The sequence below is a fragment of the Sprattus sprattus genome (assembly GCF_963457725.1).
Source record: "Sprattus sprattus genome assembly, chromosome: 21".
NCBI classification, from domain to species: domain Eukaryota; kingdom Metazoa; phylum Chordata; class Actinopteri; order Clupeiformes; family Clupeidae; genus Sprattus; species Sprattus sprattus.
In genome coordinates this window covers 782015-802518 of record NC_137919.1, presented here as the reverse complement: position 1 = coordinate 802518, position 20504 = coordinate 782015, and the positions used below count along the sequence as shown (strand labels likewise).

The 20504-nt window shown below is 41.6% G+C and overlaps 2 protein-coding genes across 3 annotated transcripts; both read right to left on the bottom strand.

The window, feature by feature from the left end:
- Positions 1-405: 405 nt before the first annotated feature.
- On the bottom strand, positions 406-3405 carry LOC308382270 (GTPase IMAP family member 9-like). 2 transcript variants are annotated; one of them, XM_080859974.1, is made up of 2 exons: positions 3360-3405; positions 406-1776 (listed from the first exon to the last, which is right to left on the bottom strand). In XM_080859974.1, the coding sequence occupies exon 2, from the start codon at positions 1685-1687 to the stop codon at positions 809-811; it is 879 nt and encodes a 292-aa protein (XP_080716100.1). In that variant the 5' UTR covers positions 1688-1776; positions 3360-3405; the 3' UTR covers positions 406-808. The 2 variants fall into 2 exon arrangements, with proteins under 2 accessions (XP_080716100.1, XP_080716099.1); XM_080859973.1 differs by lacking the exon at positions 3360-3405 and adding an exon at positions 2745-2894.
- Positions 3406-4359: 954 nt separating this feature from the next.
- Positions 4360-20504, bottom strand: LOC308382269 (GTPase IMAP family member 8-like). Its single transcript, XM_080859972.1, has 5 exons — positions 20367-20504; positions 10484-11104; positions 7437-8066; positions 6478-7110; positions 4360-6163 (listed from the first exon to the last, which is right to left on the bottom strand). Exons 1-5 carry the CDS (start codon positions 20371-20373, stop codon positions 5481-5483), a joined length of 2574 nt encoding a protein of 857 aa, XP_080716098.1. The 5' UTR covers positions 20374-20504; the 3' UTR covers positions 4360-5480.

The following is a 20504-nucleotide window of genomic DNA, read 5'->3' as shown; positions in this document are numbered from 1 at the left end:
AGGAATGTGGATTTTAAGCATAGCAATCCGTTCTGAGGGAAACAAATAATTTGCCCAACTATTAAATGAAGCATTTTGTCTTATTTCATCTGTTGAGGGATCTGATCTGTTTCAACCATCTTAAAGAGTTTGTCTTAAGCATCATAAGGCTTTTGGGCAACTAAAGGACTGGGGATATAGAGATGGGGTGTGGAAATGTCACACCTCAGAATGTTCCATATTTTTGCATTTAAATATGAAAATGTGTTACATATTTTCAGTTCCATTACTCCTATGCCACATAATCAAACCATCCAAAGAAGCTGTCACTCACACAGTTTCTATTTTTTACATTTCATTTAATGAACATACTTTACATTGTAGAGCACTGAGATGATGATGAACAGTATAATAACAAAAGGTCTTCTCAGTGTTTTGAAATGGACGTTTTCCTGGGACAATATTGTACAAGTTTGAATACAAGCTTTGTGATATTAAAGTGCCAGGTGGCACATGCATGTAAAGTATGGTCAGTGTCACACAACAAAGGTCACGTTATGAAACGGAACACGTGATTTAATGGCTTTTGAGGATTAAGGCACATAGAAAAGTAAATATATTATTTGACTTAAATGTGAAATCTCTTGATTAAGCAATACTTCTTCACTCTAACTGTCTTCGACACAAGGACTACAATCCTAAAATATGACTGGCATGGTTCATAAGTTTAGCTTTTATAAAAAAAGGTTGTTAAATATCAACAAATGAGCACATTGATTAAAGGTTTACATTTTCTCCTCCTCCTACGATTTCCTTAGTCAGCTTTGCATTAGTCGTTATCCTTCGAAAATCGATCCGTGAAACAACACAGATTAGCCTGAAAGGCCTTGGTCAGAGCGCCTTTGAGACTCTTCTCATGCTTCGCTGCCTTGACCCCCGCTATAGCGCCTTGGACCGTCCCTAACAAGACAACCACAGTTTTGGATGCGGGGTCTGACAGTGCGGTCACTACAAGTCCGAACAAGGCTCCCAAAAGAGCCCCCACTACACCCCCTAGTATCATCATGAGCACTCTGTGAATGTTCTCCTTGGCCAGTCGTTTTATTTCTTCCTCGTCCTTCTCCACCTCGGCCTCCTGGAGTCGCGCTGTCTCGGCTTGTATTCCCTGTTCCACGGCCTGCAGGAGGTCGTTGGTGTAACAGCCTCCTCCATTTTGGGCGGCCATCTTGTCCACAGTTTTGAGCAGTTTATCAACTTGCCTCTTGTTGCTCCTGTACCCCTTTTGTGCCGTGGTCCAGTATCTGTTGTCGATGACGTGACAGCGGCCCCCGCACTTGTCCACGAGCTCCTGCAGCTCCTCGCTAGTCTCCACAAACTCCTCAACGGTGTCACAGTCATCGTCAATCTCCTCGTCCCCGAAAGTGAAAAGGACGACGGCGTAGCGGAAGGCCTCCTCGCCGAACGATTCGGTGATCTTCTTCACCACCTCCATCTCCTGCTCGGTGTAGCGGCCGGCCCGGAGCACAATCACAAACGCGTGCGGTCCAGGAGAACACTCCGTGACGCACCTCACGATCTCTGGCTTCAGCTGCTCATCGGTTAAACGGGTGTCGAAAAATCCAGGAGTGTCGATGACCGAAAGAAGCCTCCCGTTGACTTTGTTGGACTGGACGCTGCACTTGTGTGTGGTGGACTCCGGTGAGCTCATCACCTCGAAGAAGTCTCCACCCAGGATGGTGTTTCCAGCACTGCTTTTACCATCACCGGTTTTGCCGAGCAGCACAATCCGTAGTTCGTCTAAACAACAGAAGACAAAATGTGCTTAATATGTGCTATAAAGTAGTCTGAAAAGTATCTGACAGTTATAAATAAAATGGTCTCTTGATATTTGAATTATCCTTCCCAAGGTCAACCCATGAGCCATACAAATTAGACTAACAAAAAATCATCTAGCCTGTTCATATGGCCTTGCCAGATCCTTATATCACAGGCTAGGATGGCTGACTCTTTGCAATAGACTTTAATAATGATGCTTGTAAAACCTACAGACCAAAGATAAAACCTGGACAACATCCACATAACATGACACCGTGGATGTCTGAGGCCTGCATATTCAGGATACATGTCTTATACAAGCAACCTCTTGTAGTACAACAACAAAATTAAGGAGGATCTGAAATGTCTTAACCTAAAGACTTTACAGGACAATAAACACATACACTAGAACCAGAAACTTTGCTTTAATTTTGTGGACAATTAGTAACAGGCATCCTAGTCCTAACCCTAATCAGAAGATGGCAGTAGAACTCCATTTAAGACCACATTCTATCCTGCATTTTTTGTTTTACCACAATCTCCAAAGCACATTAGTACACTTCCATGTGAATACAATTGAGGTACTAAACATCCTGTCATCCACATCCAGTAAGGGACTTTGAATAGCAAAAGCCAGAACCAACTTTAATCACTCGGGCATGTGCTGTACTATACTTGGAAGTGTCTAATGTAGCTCTGCTTTTAGAAGCTCAGTAAACATTCCATTCCAAAGTCCAATTCCATATTAAGAGCATGCTCTCTTGAGCAGTTGGATGGAAATAGCCCCTGAATGCACATTGCCATGGAAGACATTACTCCTCTATGGCAGTTACTCCCACGTCTTCCCAACAGAAACTATCTGATCAGATCTGCCTTCACTCTCTCTCTCTAAATAAATCCTCAACCCCTTTTTAACATATTGTATATTTGATCAGAGCTGCCGAACTTACCCGCCATTTTGTTAAAAGATAAGGATGTGATTTCCCTGCGGCCAAGAAAGACACAGCCCCAACGTCAACCACATCTGCAGCCGGAGCTTGCAGTCTCTTTCACTGCCAGTGAGAGTAAAATGGCTGGCGTCATGTTACACCCCTCCCCTCACGGAGCACGATGCAGAGGAACACACTGGCTTCCTGTCTAACCAGCCGTCTGTATACACAGCCAAGAGGCAGATTCCCCTCCGAGTGATCCATATCAATGTTTCTATCTCTCTCCTTATTCCCCTCCGAGTGATCCATATCAATGTTTCTCTTTCTTTCTTCCCCTTCGAGTGATCCATATCAATGTTTCTATCTCTCTTTCTTCCCCTCCGAGTGATCCATATCAATGTTTCTCTTTCTTTCTTCCCCTTCGAGTGATCCATATCAATGTTTCTATCTCTCTCTTTACTGCCCTCCGAGTGATCCATATCAATGTTTCTATCTCTCTTTATTCCCCTCCGAGTGATCCATATCAATGTATTTCTCTCTCTTTCTTCCCCTCCGAGTGATCCATATCAATGTTTCTATCTCTCTTTTTACTGCCCTCCGAGGGTTCCATATCAATGTTTCTGTCTCTCTCTTTACCTGATACATGGGTCAGCAGGATGGATTGGGGTCATGGACCTCATTAGTATTATTGGAGTGTGAAGTGAGCGTAGTGCAAATGGTCTGTGTGTGAGAGTGCCGGCATGCATGCGCGCGCATGGTGTGTGTGTGTGTGTGTGTGGGGGGGGGGGGGTGTGTGTGTGTGTATATGTGTGTGTGTGTGTGTGTGTGTGTGTGTGTGCGCGTGTGTGCGCGGGTGTTTGCTTTGAATACAAAGGATGTGGGTCTATATAGATGTGTGTGTGTGTTTGTGTGTGTGTGTGTGTGTGTGTGTGTGTGTGTGTGTGTGTGTGTGTGTGTGTGTGTGTGAGTGTGAGTGCATACTGGGTGCCTGCTTGTGTCCTTCCCTTGTATACATTTAAACCTGTGAAACCGGATACCACTGTATCAATATAAAGCAGCCTTGACATTTTGGTTGAGCTTTAAACCCTCTCCACTGTTTCCCATTATATCTCTCCTTCACTGCATACCTGTGGCCTGACTCACAGCCACAGGAACCACCTGGCCTTTCACCGAGAGCGCTCAGGGGCTCGTCAACAATAGGTGACATATTATTTTCCAAAGGGGTTAAGTTCAAGAGAAGTGGTTAAACCCGTTTCTGACACGCCTTCAACCACACTCCCTCTTTCACACACACACATGCGCCCCCACCCACACACAAACACTCCCTCTCTCTCTCTCTCACACACACAGACATGCGCCCCCACCCACACACTCACACTCCCTCTCTCTCTCTCTCATGCGCAGATAAAACAAACAAGCGACATGTAGAGGTTAAAGAGGACTATTGGTTCTGTCTCTTTAAATCCAGGAGGAGGGTTCTTTAATTATACCCTTACTGAAGTGAGATACAGACCAGGCCTGTGAGTCAGCAGTTCATTTGCAGGAAGCCTACAACAAGGAATGTAAAACTGAACATCCAATCCAATCAACTGTTTTAAGCGCAAACATTAAATAAATGAACAGTGGAACCATGCTCTGCGTAAAATAGCTTTTACCATGTTTATTGATAGCTGATTGATTGATTATAAAAGAGTGTGTTTGCTGCACAAGAAGAACATAAATAATCACACACAGCATAGAGAAAGATTTGAAGTCATCAGATTTGTATGATTTCGATGATTTGGTTATATATAATTCCTTAACTGGGTACTCAAAGACAGATACTTATCTCCCCATGAATAATGCTTAAAGCTGAAGGCACTAGAAGCTATAATTAAAGAAACATTATGCCACTCTCTGCCTTTAATGGCACCAGTGTCATTTTGAAGGATTTTTCATAAACCCTCCACAGTAAAAACCTCTTTCCCTGCAGTGCTACATGGCATCATACACCAACGTCTCACTCGTCGCCAGTTTGAACGTCTCTATTTCCTCTCTATGATTTGCATAAACACATTGAAAGCCAGCTGCTTCCATTTAGATCACATGGTTCCATTCAGGCTTATATTTGGCACTTAAACTCAATTTTCTAAAATCCCATTTATCAAATCACTTTCCTGAAATGTCCAACCTACTAAGACATGCAATAACCAGGGATCAATTTTTGTCACACAAACATGAAATGTGTTACCACAACAAGGATGTTGACTTTACACAATAGTATTGCTTTCTATTTTTACACAACTGTCTTTTGTATTGCATTTCAATATCTGCACACAGTCCAGGCACTGGGCTATTTAAAGGACTTGAGACAATTATATTGTTTTGGGGCTATATAAATAAAATGTAATTCATTTAATTAAAAATTAGACAAATGTATGTATATAATGTATATACATTTTATATATGTATGTAGTATGTATACTACACATAGATTTTTAGTTTTTTTTTGTGTACTGCACTATGTATGTTGCTATTTGATCAGAAAAAAAAAATGTAATCAGTATTTTTGTGCCTAAAACGTTTTCACGGTACTGCATACGTCCATATATGGTCATTTCTACTGTGTTCTAGTGGAGAAAAGGGTACCTGCATAAAGGGGAACAGATAATCCACCTGAAAGAACAAGTTAACTCCACTGCAATACCATTCTAATTTGTGTTCATCACAAACAGGCAGCTAATTGAACACCCTCTGTGTGCATTGGTGGACGCCACTCTATTTGCGTATTAAGAAGGAGAAACATGTGTGGCAATTTATATCCACGGAATCTCGTTTCATCTCCTCGAGCTGAAGCATGTCCATAGTGTAGCAGCTCCCCTGGCCAGCCATCTCCTCTACGGTGTTCAGCAGCTTCTCCACCTGGACGCTGTTGCTCCTGTACTCGTGCTCCTGATTCCAGCGCTTGTTGTCGATCACGTGGTAGCGACCTCCACACTTTTGCACCAGCTCCTTTAGACTCTCACTCTTTCCCACATATTTCTCGATGGTCTGATCGTTTTCAAGCTGGTCGCCCCACGTGAACAGGACTACAGCATGATTGAAAGTCTCTTTGCCGAAGACTTTTCCGATTTGAGATACAATTTCTTTCTCTTGGGCAGTGTATTTGTCCATTCTGAGCACAATGATGAAGGCATGTGGCCCTGGAGCGCACTGGGAAACAGAGGCTTCCAGCGCTTTGGTCAGCTGTTCCTTGGTGAGCTTGGAGTTGAAAAACCCGGGGGTGTCGACAACTTTGACTCTTCTGTCACCAACATCTTTTTCGTGCATCTCATTTTGTTGTGTTCCAGCTTGTGTCCCACGAACCTCTTTGAAGAACTTGTCTCCCAGGATGGTGTTTCCAGCGCTGCTCTTTCCATACCCCGTCTTCCCGAGAAGAACAAGCCTCATCTCATCTAGTGCTGAAATAGGAAGCAGATCGTGAGACCCTATCATGTACAGTACATTGACTGTAAAAGAGGAAATTAACCATATCTCTATACAATGCTAAATTTCTCGTTTCCAGGCTGAATGTCATATCTGTAACTGCACCAGCAAAATATCCAAAACCTCAATAAATGTCAGTTAAAGTGGCTGAACATTAAAGCAGGTGACCATGTTGTACTTATGCTATGTATGATGAAACTTCAACCAATATGAGGAAAGGGAAACATTGCATCTAACCCAAAATACTAATCATGATTCGACCCATAGGATCAGTACAGTTCAGTATTACCTGGTGGCTCGTTTTTGGCAGCTTGCAGCATCGTTGGAGTGTAGCAGCATCCGTTGTTAGCCATCTCCTCAATGGTGTTCAGCAGCTTCTCCACCTGAACCCTGTTGCTCCTGTACTCGTGCTCCTGATTCCAGCGCTTGTTGTCGATCACGTGGTAGCGACCTCCACACTTCTCCACCAGCTCCTTCAGATCTTCACTCTTTCCCACATATTTCTCGATGGTCTGATCGGTTTCAAGCTGGTCTCCCCAAGTGAACAGGACGACAGCATGATTGAAAGTCTCTTTGCCAAAGATTTTCCCGACTTGAGATATAATTTCTTTCTCCTGGGCAGTGTATTTTCCCACTCTGAGCACAATAATGAAGGCATGTGCTCCTGGAGCGCACTGGGAAACGGAGGCCTCCAGCTCTTTCTTCAGCTGTTCTTCGGTGAGCTTCGAGTTGAAGAACCCAGGGGTGTCGATAACTTTCACTCTTCTGTCACCAAAATCATTTTCGTTCATCTCATTTTGTTGTGTTCCAGCTTGTGTCCCACGAACCTCTTTGAATAACTTGTCTCCTAGGATGGTGTTCCCAGCGCTGCTCTTGCCATCTCCTGTCCTCCCCAGAAGGACAAGCCTCATCTCATCTAGTGCTGGAATAGGAAGCAAATTGTGAGACCCTCTCATGTACATTGACTGTAAAACGGAAATGAACAATCTCTCTATGCAATGCTAGATTTGTAGTTTGCAGGCTACTTGTCATATTCCTAGCTGAACCAGCACATTTCAAGAATGTCAACAAAATGTCAGTTAAAGTGGCTGACCATTAAAGCAGGTGACCATGTTTTACTTATGCTATGTATGATGTTCATGATAATAATGATGATACTTTAACCAATATGAGGGAAAGGAAACATTACATTCAACCCACAATACTAGTTATGATATGAAGCATAGGATCAGTACAGTTCAGTATTACCTGGTGACTCTTTTTTGGCAGCTTGCAGCATCGTTGGAGTGTAGCAGCATCCGTTGTTAGCCATCTCCTCTACGGTGTTCAGCAGCTTCTCCAACTGGACGCTGTTGCTCCTGTACTCGTGCTCCTGATTCCAGCGTTTGTTGTCGATCACATGGCATCGGCCTCCACACTTATCCACCAGCTCCTTCAGATCTTCACTCTTTCCCACATATTTCTCGATGGTCTGATCGTTTTCAAGCTGGTCTCCCCAAGTGAACAGGACTACAGCATGATTGAAAGTCTCTTTACCAAAGATTTTCCCGACTTGAGATACAATTTCTTTCTCTTGGGCAGTGTATTTTCCCACTCTGAGCACAATGATGAAGGCATGTGCTCCTGGACTACACTGGGAAACGGATGTCTCCAGCTCTTTCTTCAGCTGTTCCTCGGTTAGCTTCGAGTTGAAGAACCCAGGCGTGTCGACAACTTTCACTCTCCTGTCACCAAAATCTTTTTCGTTCATCTCATTTTGTTGTGTTCCAGCTTGTGTCCCACGATACTCTTTGAAGAACTTGTCTCCTAGGATGGAGTTCCCAGTGCTGCTCTTGCCATCTCCTGTCTTCCCCAGAAGGACAACACTCACTGAAAAAGCTTTTAGAAAACATAATTAGATCGTTATTCGTGTTGTGTTTCAATGCTACAACACTACAAATACATTAAACATCATGGGTGTTACCCTGTATTTACATGTGAAGGTTTAATGTGTTACAATCCATTGGACGCCAACAGATCGTCATTCTTTGATTATTCAGTAGTAGGTATTCCATAGGTGCTGATACAGTTGTCTAAACAGAAAACTATGGTCCAAGTTATAGTCAAAGATGTAATATGAGGCCATACGTGACTGATATGGAATATAAGGCTTGTGTCCGTAGGGTTAGGGCTTGTGTCTGTAGGGTTAGGGCTTGTGTCTGTAGGGTTAGGGCTTGTGTCTGTAGGGTTAGGGTTAGGGCTTGTGTCCGTAGGGTTAGGGCTTGTGTCCGTAGGGTTAGGGCTTGTGTCTGTAGGGTTAGGGCTTGTGTCTGTAGGTGTGTGTGTCTTTCCCTTCGTGCTAGTGTCCTTGAACTGGATGATAGTTTTATTGTGGTCGCGATAATAATAATAATAGTAGAAGGAGGAGGAGTCATTATTTTCCTGCAATATATTGCATATAAGTGGGGTAGGATATTCACTCAAGTGTGTGAACTTTGAACCAAAGAAACAAAGCCATGATCTTTCCCAAAACATAATATTAACATGCTTATAAACATGCTTATAAACACGCTTATAAACCTCCCTCAAAACCCTGCCAGGATGGAGAGAGCAGAGCAGAAAGCAAGACTGAGACTATCAAAATTACAGAGTACTGTGACGTGGAGTTCCCCTCAAGCCACACCCCTCACTGAATAGCAAGAGTTTCCCTGCCTGAATATCAAAGAGTTTCTCTCTCTCTCTCTCTCTCTCTCTCTGCTTCTCTCTCTCTCTCTCTCTCTCTCTCTCTCTCTCTCTAATGCTCACTATCTTTCTCTCCCTCTCTCTCTAATGCGCTCTCTCCTTCCTTCTCTAATGGTCTCTCTCTCTTTATCTCTCTAATGCTCTCTCTCTCTCTCTCTCTCTCCCTCTGCATGAAGGCTATAGAGTGTGAGACAGGCAGCCAGTGAGTCAGAAAAGCCTTCCAATCTTTGTTTACAATTGTATCCATTACCATGGCAACCAAGCATTCAGTGTTGTTCTGGGCCATCACACTGTCAGTGGGCTGAGCAGATGACTGCAGTTTGAAGGAGAGGCATGCCTTAATCACTACCACATTTCTGGATGCTCACCAAATGTTCCAAATGTTTTTTTGTAGGGCAAATTACACACATCAATAACTAAAAACACTTTCGCCTAAAATACCGTTATCTTTATGGCAATTTGCCTTTGGTAGATGCTAGGTGCATGTTAGGTGCAAGGCTCATTACGGTTCATTCGTGGAATAGCTTATCCTACTGAATAATGTTCAAGCAAAGGTGTACCACTCGACTAGCCAATATGTTGTGATGTCAAGGTTCAAACTTCACGAAAGCTGACATGTTGCATTGATAGAGAATTTTTGGACACAATTGGTGAATCGGACCACTGCAACTGGCAAGTTTCAACGTCTCAATAATGGCTTAAGCTCAACTTTTAAGTTTGGTGTGCTTATACTTGGCTCTGTCTCCTGAAGTGCTAGATAACATAGCCACCAATAAAAAAATAAAATTCAGCAGCCAATACATCAAATGAATAGAAGCTATTTATTCAAATTTTCCTCTTTCACCTTTTTGAAGTGGTCAAATCATTCAACATTTTGCTACTTACCCTTACCCTAACCCTAGTTTGAACAATCTGCTTGGACCTCAATGATATTGCAGTTAGATTGAAGTGTATTATTATGATGGTGCATACCCGTCCTGTTATAAATGTTGATACTTCTACGCCAATATGTAGCGTTTACTCTACATTTAGGAGTATTCACACATGGTATTGCCATTAACTAATAAACCTACATTTTATGTACACATGTACTGTATATTTTTCCAAACTTTGAGAATAAATGGCAAGTATATAGATACAATGAAGCTCAAATTGTTACATGTAAATGTACCACAAGGATATAAGTGCTATAAAGTCACACTCAACCTCATATTTGCTAGACAGGTCTCAAAATGGAAGAACGTAACTCTACCACCCTATAACCATACAGCCACCACATCCACAAACTATAGTTCCTTACATTTTCACTCAGAATAAGATATGCAACAAACGTTTTTAGTCTATTGTTGCTAGAAACATATTTGTTCAAAATAACACACTTGCTTCTTGATCATTCTGTCACATTCTGCTGCGGGTCATATAGCTTACCATGATTTCATCATCGTACATACAGTAGTCTAGCATTTGATTTGTATTTTACTTAACCCACTTAACACTGACATTTGCAATTTTACCAAATAATTATATAAAATGTGTCATTTCTGTGCGGTTTTGTGTTAGAGTGTTTTCTTTACCTTGTGCCTCTTGTTTGGTCGCTTGTACCATGTCGGTTGTGTAGCAGTATCCGTTGTTAGCCATCTCCTCTACGGTGTATAGCAGCTTCTCCAACTGAACGCTGTTGCTCCTGTACTCGTGCTTCTCGTTCCAACGTTTGTTGTCGATAACGTGGCAGCGACCTCCACACTTTTGAACCAACGTCTTCAGATCCTCACTCTGATCGACAAACTGCTCGATGGTCTGATCATTGGCGAGCTGGTCACCATGGGTGAACAGGACGATAGCATGATTGAAAGTCTCTTTGCCAAAGATTTTTCCGATTTGAGATACAATTTCTTTCTCTTGGGCAGTGTATTTGCCCACTCGGAGCACAATGATGAAGGCATGTGGCCCTGGAGCGCACTGGGAAACAGAGGCCTTCAGCTCTTCTGACAGCTGTCCCTCTGTGAGCTTCGAGTTGCAGAAGCCAGGGGTGTCGACAACTTTGACTCTTCTGTCGCCATCATCATTTTCGTTCATCTCATTGTGTTGTGTTCCAGCTTGCGTGCCCTTTGAGACTTGGAAGAGCTTGTCCTTGAGGATAGAGTTCCCAGTGCTGCTTTTGCCATCCCCAGTTTTCCCAAGAAGCACCAACCTTACTAGAAAGACACAAACAGAGGAACTTGTATTAGCATCCCTTATGCACTACTTGGAGTATCATTAAAAAGCTCCAACAATAATCATGTCCCGTAGCATACATTACAGTAATGAAAGATCTTCTGTTGCACATTACAGTTTTAGGTGGAACCACTTTGTATATTTGATGTAAATAAAAAGGTTTGTTTCTACACGACAGCGCCAATTCAAGTTCTGAGAGTCATTCCCGAGTACAGAGCATGGCAATACCTTTCTTCATAGGTCAAGTTACCATTCCAGAGTACATGGCATGTCAATACCGTTCTTCATAGGTCAAGTTACCATTCCAGAGTACATGGCATGTCAATACCTTTCTTCATAGGTCAAGTTACCATATTGTGTGGGCTTAAATACTCCCATCTGAGGAACAATTCATTACTGACATGAAAAACTATGCGTCTCTGCCAGGTAATCTTAGTTAGCTAGCTAGCTACATACTATGTACAATCTTACCAATAAAAGCAAGCATTTCACATCCTTGTTGACAAATATAACATCATATTTGTTTAATGTAATGTAAGGTGTTTAATTTTCCAGTGTGTTTGTATGTTTTGCACAATGATGCTATTCTGTTGTTCGTACTGATTGTGAAAAGCGTAGAAAAAATGTGTACATTTGTTTTTGTCATAGTTATCACACAAATTACCTTGTATGTTATTTGTAGTTTACCATATGACCTACAACACATACTTCCAAGTATGTTCTTATGATGTCCCTATCTGTCACGAACACCATGAGGTGCTAGCTTAGCCTTGTCTATTTTTTGAGCTAAAGCAATATACCAAAGGACATTTAGTTTGTGCACTGCACTGTTACTTCAATTGATCTCAGTGGTGTCCTCTTGTTTGCACACCCTAAAGGCAACACTGGAGCCAGTAACCAAGACTGTGTGCAAGTGTTGATGCTCTGCTAGCTAGGCTGTAGTACCACCTGGTGGCATTTTCACTGAAATGGTCAGCCCCTTTTCAATTTTCCCCTCATCTTAGCAAAGGGATAACTTCAAATGCTTTTACTGGTTATTTGTCATGGATTACACTCTTTTTACGAGGAAGGGTTGTCTTGTTTTGACTATTATTGACTATAATATTTTGGTCATGTGTTTCGTCATTTTGTGGCATTAGTATGATTACGATAACTACTATTGTTGTTACCATTGGAACTGCCACTAATATGTATACTTTTGCTATAATAATAATACTTATAATCATAATAGTAGTAATACTAACTAAAAGTAATTCAATAAAATATGTATTTTTTTTCTGGAATATATTGCATATTAGTGTGGCAGGTTATTGACTTAAGTGTGTGACCTTTAAAGCAAAGACACAGAAGCATGGTAATTTCCACAAACATAATTTAAACAAAAACCCTCCTTAAAAACCCTGCAAGGATGAATAGAGCAAAGCACAGCTTGCAGAAACCAAGACAGAGACTATAAACATTACAGAGTGCAGTGACCTGGATTTCCCCTCAATCCACTCCCCTTCCTGAATAACAAACGTCTCCCTCTCTCTGTTTCTCTCTCTCTCTTTCTCTCTCCTTCTCTATCTCATGCTCTCTCTCTCTTCCTCTCTAATAATCTCTCTCCTCCTTGCTCGCTTTCTCTCTCTTTCTCACTCCTCTTTCTCTCTGTCTATCTTTCTCTCTCTCTTTCTCTTTATCTAATGCTCTCTCTCTCCCTCTCTCTCTCCCTCTGCATGAAGGCTATAGAGTGCTCTCTCTCCCTCTCTCCCTCTCTTTCTCTCTCTCTCTCTCTCTCTCTCTCTCTCCCTCTGCACCAAGGCTATAGAGTGCGGAACAGGCAGCCAGTGAGTCAGGAAAGCCTTCCACTCTTTGTTTACCACGTCATCCATCACCACGGCAACGAGCATTCAGTGTTGTCCTGGGACATAACTATGTTAGTGGGCTGAGCAGATGACTGCAGTCTGGAGGCAAGGCTTACCTAAATCATGTGGAGACAATTATAGTTTCTGGAATGTTTAAAGGGATCAGGTCCTTTTAAAAATGGCAACACCCTGGGATTTTTTTCTGTGTATAATAACTATGAGATACAAGAAGTGAAACCAGAAGCACACTCTTGCCACTCGCATCGTCTCAGAACACTCATTTTATGGTATTGTGAAATCCAGTTTAGCCACCCCTACTCTGCCTCTGAGATTTGAATAGACTGCAGGGCCAACTCAGGCAGAAGAACTGCTGAAGTGACACGCCTGAGCTAAGTCAATAGACCCTGGCACACCTTCCGACAGTACAGGGTCATGGAGAATAGCTTTCTCATTAAAGCAGAATAATAAAGCAGAAAATAACACTCCACAGAACTGGACACACCCAACTGCAGTTTATAGGAACTATGCTGATGAAAGTCTGGTGTTATTATTAGCTGAAAGTGATTCATTTCATAAACATCCATCATAGAATTTGGGTGGGTGCATTGCATATTTTAAGAAGTTAACCGTTTTTGCTAATTCTAGTGGTAGACTATGAGGTCATATTTGTATCTTGGATGACATTAAGGAAGAGAGATGCAGAGCAGAGCTCAAATGTATCTCAAACTACAGTGAAAGGAGAGCAGAGCAGTGTTCACATTTATCTGGCACTACAGTCGCAGGGCCTTGGCTGCAGACAGAGGGGGTGAATGAAAAAACATATGGTTTGAATTATGGCTTCAGCCTTTAGGAGATGGAACCTATTTTGGACTTCCTTCTCAGTGCCTTGAAAAGCAGTGTTTAGATGAAGCAGCGAAAAAATACCAGACAGTCTCAGTGCAGGGCACTAATGGCTATTTGCAACACTCATCATTATAGTAGGGACCAGACTGGTTGCTTAGCAACACACAGGCTGCCTAGCAACAAGCGGTGACATTGAAGTAACTTGATCTTGGTCTGTGAGGGTCTTCTTTTGTGGGGAGGGGATAAGTCCTTCACTGGTTGATGATGTGTTTTGTTTTACAGTATTACAGTCAGTTCAGACGTTTGGATATGTTCGCAAAAACACAATCAGTCTAAACCAGGTTGAATAATGATGTTTCTTCTTTCAACATATTTCATCTGAATCATGTCTTGATTTCAGTGTTTGTAGGTACCTTCCTTTAATTTAAGAATTATGAACAAAAAATGACTCTGCCTCTCATACTTTTTGTGAAATATAAGACACGGTCAACAAACAAGGTTTTTAGATGCTTGGTTGCAAGAGCAGTAGATTTTTCTTAGAGGTTCATGTTTGTTGCTCAAGCAGTGCAGTTGAATAGAAATGTAGGTTGTGTCTGGTGGCCATTACGTCTTAAACTAACAGTGGCTATTTCCTAGTTTGCCTAGTTTCTGTAGTAGCCTCCTTTGAGAACGTTTGACCACTGATTGATTCTTGTTTGGGGTTTTTGGAAAGAATCCCCATGTAAAATAAATAATGAAGGATGCAACCATCTCCTGCACCATTTTTTCCCGATTTCACCATCGACTCCAGTTAGCCCACATCCCAAAATGTGGGGTTGCCACCTCAGCCTCTCTCATGCCTATAGTGTAACATTAAAACATATTTTGAGTGGGGTAGTTGTTGGTAAATATGACAGTTTTCCTGTTGAGCCATTTTAAGGACTGATGCACCGGGGCAGCAGACCAATGGGCTATTCTTGCACCCAGAGTTCAGATGCACTGAAGGGAAAACATTTTGGCTGGATAAGACGCAACATCTGACTCCAGAGAGTTTAAAGCATTGGAAGACAAAGTTGTTGGTTAATATGACAGTTTTCCTGTAAAGCTGTTTTCTGTTGAGTCATTTTGAAGTCTTTGAGGACTGATGGAAACCAACGGGCTACCCTTGTACCCAGAGTTCAGAATCACTGAGGAGGAAACATGTTTGGATTGGCCACGTTGTTGGCTGGATAAGACGCAAAACTAGGTAAAGACACTCCAGAGAGATGAGAGCATTGAAATACAAACTCGACAAGTAGCAAGGGACATCTTATACATCCTGAACACTTTCTACCAGGGCACCATTGAAAGCATCCTGTCCAGATGCATCACTGTGTGGGGCAGTAGCTGCACTGAACACAGCAGAAAAGCACTGCAACGCATAGTGAACACAGCTGGTAAGATCATTGGTGCCCCACTCCCTTCCTGGCAAGACATATACACCACCCGCCTCACCCGGAAAGCCACCTCGATTGCGAGGGACACCAGCCACCCCGCACACAGCCTGTTCAGCCTCCTACCCTCTGGAAGAAGGTATAGGAGCCTCCGTTGCCGCGCCACCAGACTCAGAAATAGCTTCATCCACCAAGCTGTCAGGAAGCTTAATTCTCTCCACTGACTCCCCCCAGCCATATCCGACAGTCTGACAAGAGGCTGAAATCCCCCCCCCCCCAAAAAAATCACTCAGGACTCTGCAGCAAACTGTTTCTGCACTTTATCACTTTTTATCACTTTCTATCACTTTTATCAATTACGTTCACCACCACTTACTGTTCTACTTGCACTGCTAATTTACAAATACATCCTACAGGATGTCTTCAGCTACCATTACCAATTGTCTTTTTTGCACTACCATAACCCCACTTTTTAAGTAAAACCGATGCTGCTGTACGTTTATCTGTATGTTCTACTTAGTGTTATGAAATGTCTTCTCTGTATGCTCTACTTAGTACTAGGAAATGTTTATCTGCTGTGCCTGTGCACTTTATATGTTTCACTGTGGGGAGAGTGGGAAACGTTCTTTCAATTTGTTTTGTATGTCTTGACATGTGTAGTAGTTGACAATAAAGCTGCTTTGACTTTGACTTTGACATGCTGAGAAGGCAATTTGAACGTAGAAAGCGTACTCAAAATAAGACACAACACTCAATCAATTAAAGACTAAAGATTGCTCTTCCACCATGCAATGACTGCAGAGTTGAAAATACATGATCCTGAAACTCACTGAAGAGGCACACTTGCATCACAGCATCCAAAACTGTCTCAAGAGTTATTGCCGTGTCTATTGGGTTCATGAGTTTGGCTTGACTTACAAAACACTATGAGAAAAGATACGAAAACAAAAGTTGCCTAGGTTCCTCCTGACCATTCCCTTGAGTTTCAAAAGAGTTTGGAAAACAATGCGAGGAAAGCGATAAACAAGCAAGACACCGTCACCAGGAAGAACATGAAACATCAAAGTATGACTCTGACCGATACTATGCAACACCTTCACAATGTATATATCCAACAAAACCCTAACATTAGACTTATTCATCCTTTTGTGCATTGCATCAATTATACATTACATTTCCAAGAGCCTCAGATCGAAAGACCTGTCAATGTCAGTACCATGAGAATGCAACATTGATGCATGAGGTCCTGAAGTCATTCAATGCTGTGGCAACCAGCACACTTGAAGAGACTTTCCAAATTGTGTGTTGTTCTCCAGCAAGTGAATCTTGTCTGTATCGTACCTGTTCCTGATGTCTTAACAAATACTCAGGTCTCACCAGAGCAGGGGAAAGAGGAAGAGGGAGAGAGAGAGAAAGAGAGAGAGAGAGAGAGAGAGAGAGAGAGAGAGAGAGAGAGAGAGAGAGAGAGAGAGAAAGACAGGTGGAGTGGAAGCAGTATAAATGCATTGAGGTGCGAACAGAAGATGGAGCTCACTTTCACACCAAACTTGAGAAACACTCAGGCCCTCTTTCAGATGTTACGATTGTCTAAAAGACAAAGTAAGAAATGAGACAGCCACCCGTGTCACCTTAGTTCAAAATCAGATCAAGGAATACAGGAACATGATAACCAATTGCAATGAAACCTAAGTAAATCCAGCTGAGAAGTGCAATCCTCTCACTACGGGCAAAACCTCAGCACAATCTCAGAATGGAAGCGTGAAGATGCAACTGCCATCTGGACCTATACGGATCAAATCAGGACAGACATTCATGCCAAGTTCCCAAAATATAAACACCGTCTATTTCTGGTCAGATGGTTCAAGCAAACAGTATAAAAACAAGAACAACTTTATCCTCCTCTGCGCTGTCCTTGCCCAACTGGGATTGTTGAATACAACATGGAATTTCTTCTCTATCATAACGGTGTTGAATACCAGCATATGTGTGTTATCGGCAAACGTTTGCATTGTCATGTTAATCCATTACTATACTTAGCATATCGATTGTTTAACAGAATGGCCGATGTTTAAGAAACTGTCCGATAACTGACATAGCTACTTAACATCACATGACAAGAGTGCCCCAGATTGCGTTCAGGCAAAGTAAAGAGATGTGCAGACAGTATTGTGCCGAGAGGTCGGGACATAGTGGATGGCAGAGCATTTCTAGGATAGGGTCGAGCAGCCTAAGTAGTGTCAAGCTACAATATGCCACCAATGATGATTTTCAGGCATATGACACTCTCCTCATGCAACCCCTGAAATCCGTTCATCCAGTGTAGACACAGTTCATGTTTTTGCAGTGAGCCACAGAGAGGCCAGTGTTTCAGACCAGTTATCACACTTTTGATGGCATCCCTCAGGACATAGATCATTCTAGTGCTGTTGATCATTCTATTGCTGATGAACATTCTAGTGCTGTTGATCATTATATTGCTGCTGGACATTCTAGTGTTGTTGAACATCCTAGTGCTGTTGGACATCCTAGTGCTGTTGATCATTCTATTGCTGTTGGACATCCTAGTGCTGTTGGACATCCTAGTGCTGTTGATCATTCTATTGCTGTTGGACATCCTAGTGCTGTTGATCATTCTAGTGCTGTTGGACATCCTAGTGCTGTTGATCATTCTATTGCTGTTGGACATTCTAGTGTTGTTGATCATTCTATTGCTGTGTTCTACTCTACGAAGTAGACTGCAATACAGGCGTAGTGCGCCTTACGCACTGACATCTTTAGTGCGTTCAGTCTCTGATTAGTGTTGTTTCAAATGGAATACTTACGTTAACCACTTAGCGGAAGTGACAGACGATATCTGCCAGCCTTTTACCCATACATCTGTGCGCTAGCTCTCTCCGACCAACCCGACATTCATACAAAGATGGCGGACCAAACTCCGCTGACGGCCGTGTATTTGTGGCTTAGATTTTTCAAAAGTAAACGAGAAATAGACACTGTACTAACCGATTACACAGTTATTGTAACCAGCAATAATGATTGAAGTGATTTGCGAAGCATCAGTCAGCCAACTTTCCAAACTGAAAAGCTGCCAAAAGGGCTCCTCCTCTTCCGCTACATAGCCAAGATAGCGCCTGTTTAGGGCAAAACATGTCCATCGTTTCACACTGGGCAGGGCACAATCCGGGTACTTTCAGTGCCCTGAATTCTGTTGGTTATGTGAGTGTGAACGCCCTACACCCTGAAAGTCAGTGTTAAAAGTGCGCAAGTACCCGATTTGAGACACAGCCCAAGAGTGGAGATTGGCTTGTTGCCATGTATGGCCATAAAAGGTGGCTGGCTAAAGTCTTAGCAATTGACCAAGAGCATCAAGATGGTAAAGTTGAATTTGTTTCACCCTCATGGACCAAATGTTACATTTCTGCAAAAACAAGGACGTTGAAATGCCTGGTGTTTAAACTCCATCGACTACCGTATTTTTCCATTACAGTTTTCCAATATTTTAATGGTTATTTTATTTTAAATGATTTGAATTACATTATGTAGCATATATTTCAAAAGGTTGTGGACTTTACAAGTGGGTTATATGTGCATTGTCTACTGCCTGATGTGTAACGGCCCTCTACTCTCTTGAGATGTGAATCCAAGAAAAGAAGGGTTTTGTACTATATTTTATTCATGTCTTGCACCAACCTAATATTTTTAAGAGTTAATTTGAAACGTTTTATAATTTTTTTCCCTGTTCCATATAAGTTTGGTCACCCCTGTTGATGTCTTGTCAACTCTTTCAGATTATTGTTTAAAAAAAAAAAATGTTTTCTTCCCTCAAGAATATTTGTCAATAAAGTCGTTGCATTTCCAAAGTAATTTGTTTCTAAATATCACTTATGGCAATCTATACGACCTAAACGGCAGTCATTAAAACTTGTTCATAATTATGAGAACAAAGAAACGGCTAAGAGCCAAAATATCTGGGATAATTTATTTAGAATTTTTGTTTTATATGTCTCATGGTGTTGACAAAAATCTAACACTGATCTAAAAATAACATTTGTAATTAGATTTTTTTGTTTTTACAGGTGGCAAGTTGTTTTAAGACATGATTGCATAGCCTCAATTAACAAAGATGTATACAACGGTTGTAAAAATATCCAAATATATATTTTTAGAAAATCTAAATCTGACATGTATTTATTTGTTTTTAGGCTACATGAGTGAACCGGGCTAATACGAAGCAGAGAAGGATGATCCATCAGCCATCAAACCGGAGTCTCCACAGGTAATCGTTTGAGATCGTTGAGCGCTAACATGCTATGAAACACTGCCCAACCTCCACACAAACAGCATCTTTATGACAGAGGCAAAACTAAAATTGTATTTGTGTTTTCTGTACCCAAATGACGAAAACATTGTTCCCATAATTTTTGTTTTTATCATTATTTTTCAATAGGACTCTTAGGCTAACAGACCTTCTTTATCACATGTGCCCTAGCTATGGCTAAAGAAGGGTACGTTTATAAATAAAATTAATAATTTTATATTGAATTGTTTAACCCTTTAAAGCCAATGGTTCCAGACAAAACTGCCTTTCCTGTTACACAATCATGTCCATAACTGGACACACCTTAATCTAGAATATGACGTCACACACAAGATATCATTGAGCCTTCTAAGGAGATCTAAGAAGTTTAAGAAAATCACACCTGAGCGTAACTGTAAATTAAACGGTTAGCTATATCAGGTAAGATAGAAATGGAGTTTTACAGGCACTTCCACTAATTAACTGGTTATTGGTAGACTATCTGTCTCACTCCATCTTTCTTTGTTCCACATATATGTTTAACAAGAGAACAAAATCATTGATCTTCAATTATTTGACATCCATAAGAGACTTTTAGCATTGCTTTGGTATTGGAATACTTGTGAGGTAAATTACCAAGGCAAGGAGCAAGCCCAGCACAAATGACAAGGCAGTATTAACCCTTCATATGGAAAGCTTCTCATGATCAAAAAGCAGAAAATACATACATACATATTGAATATTTATAGTAACCAAAAAGTAAAATATAAAATGTTAGTAGCTATGTAGTATAGAGTAGCTATTTTACTGTATACAGGACAACAAGTACAAAGAACAATGCACTTACATTCCATGATAGATCTTAATTCTTCTCCCACAGCCAGAAATAAGGATGGATTTCCAAATGAAAAAGGTTGGTAAATGTATTAAATAGCTAAAGATTTCTTGAGACCTACAGGGATCTAGAGGAGGATCTGCTAAGAGG

Bases quoted from the DNA above. Each gene is read 5' to 3' on its own strand.
- LOC308382269 (XM_080859972.1), bottom strand. The intron at 8,067-10,483 runs GTAAAGAAAACA...GTTTTCTAAAAG, and splicing joins GACCAAACAAGAGGCACAAG to CTTTTTCAGTGAGTGTTGTC. The intron at 6,164-6,477 runs GTAATACTGAAC...TTCCTATTTCAG, and splicing joins TGCCAAAAACGAGCCACCAG to CACTAGATGAGATGAGGCTT.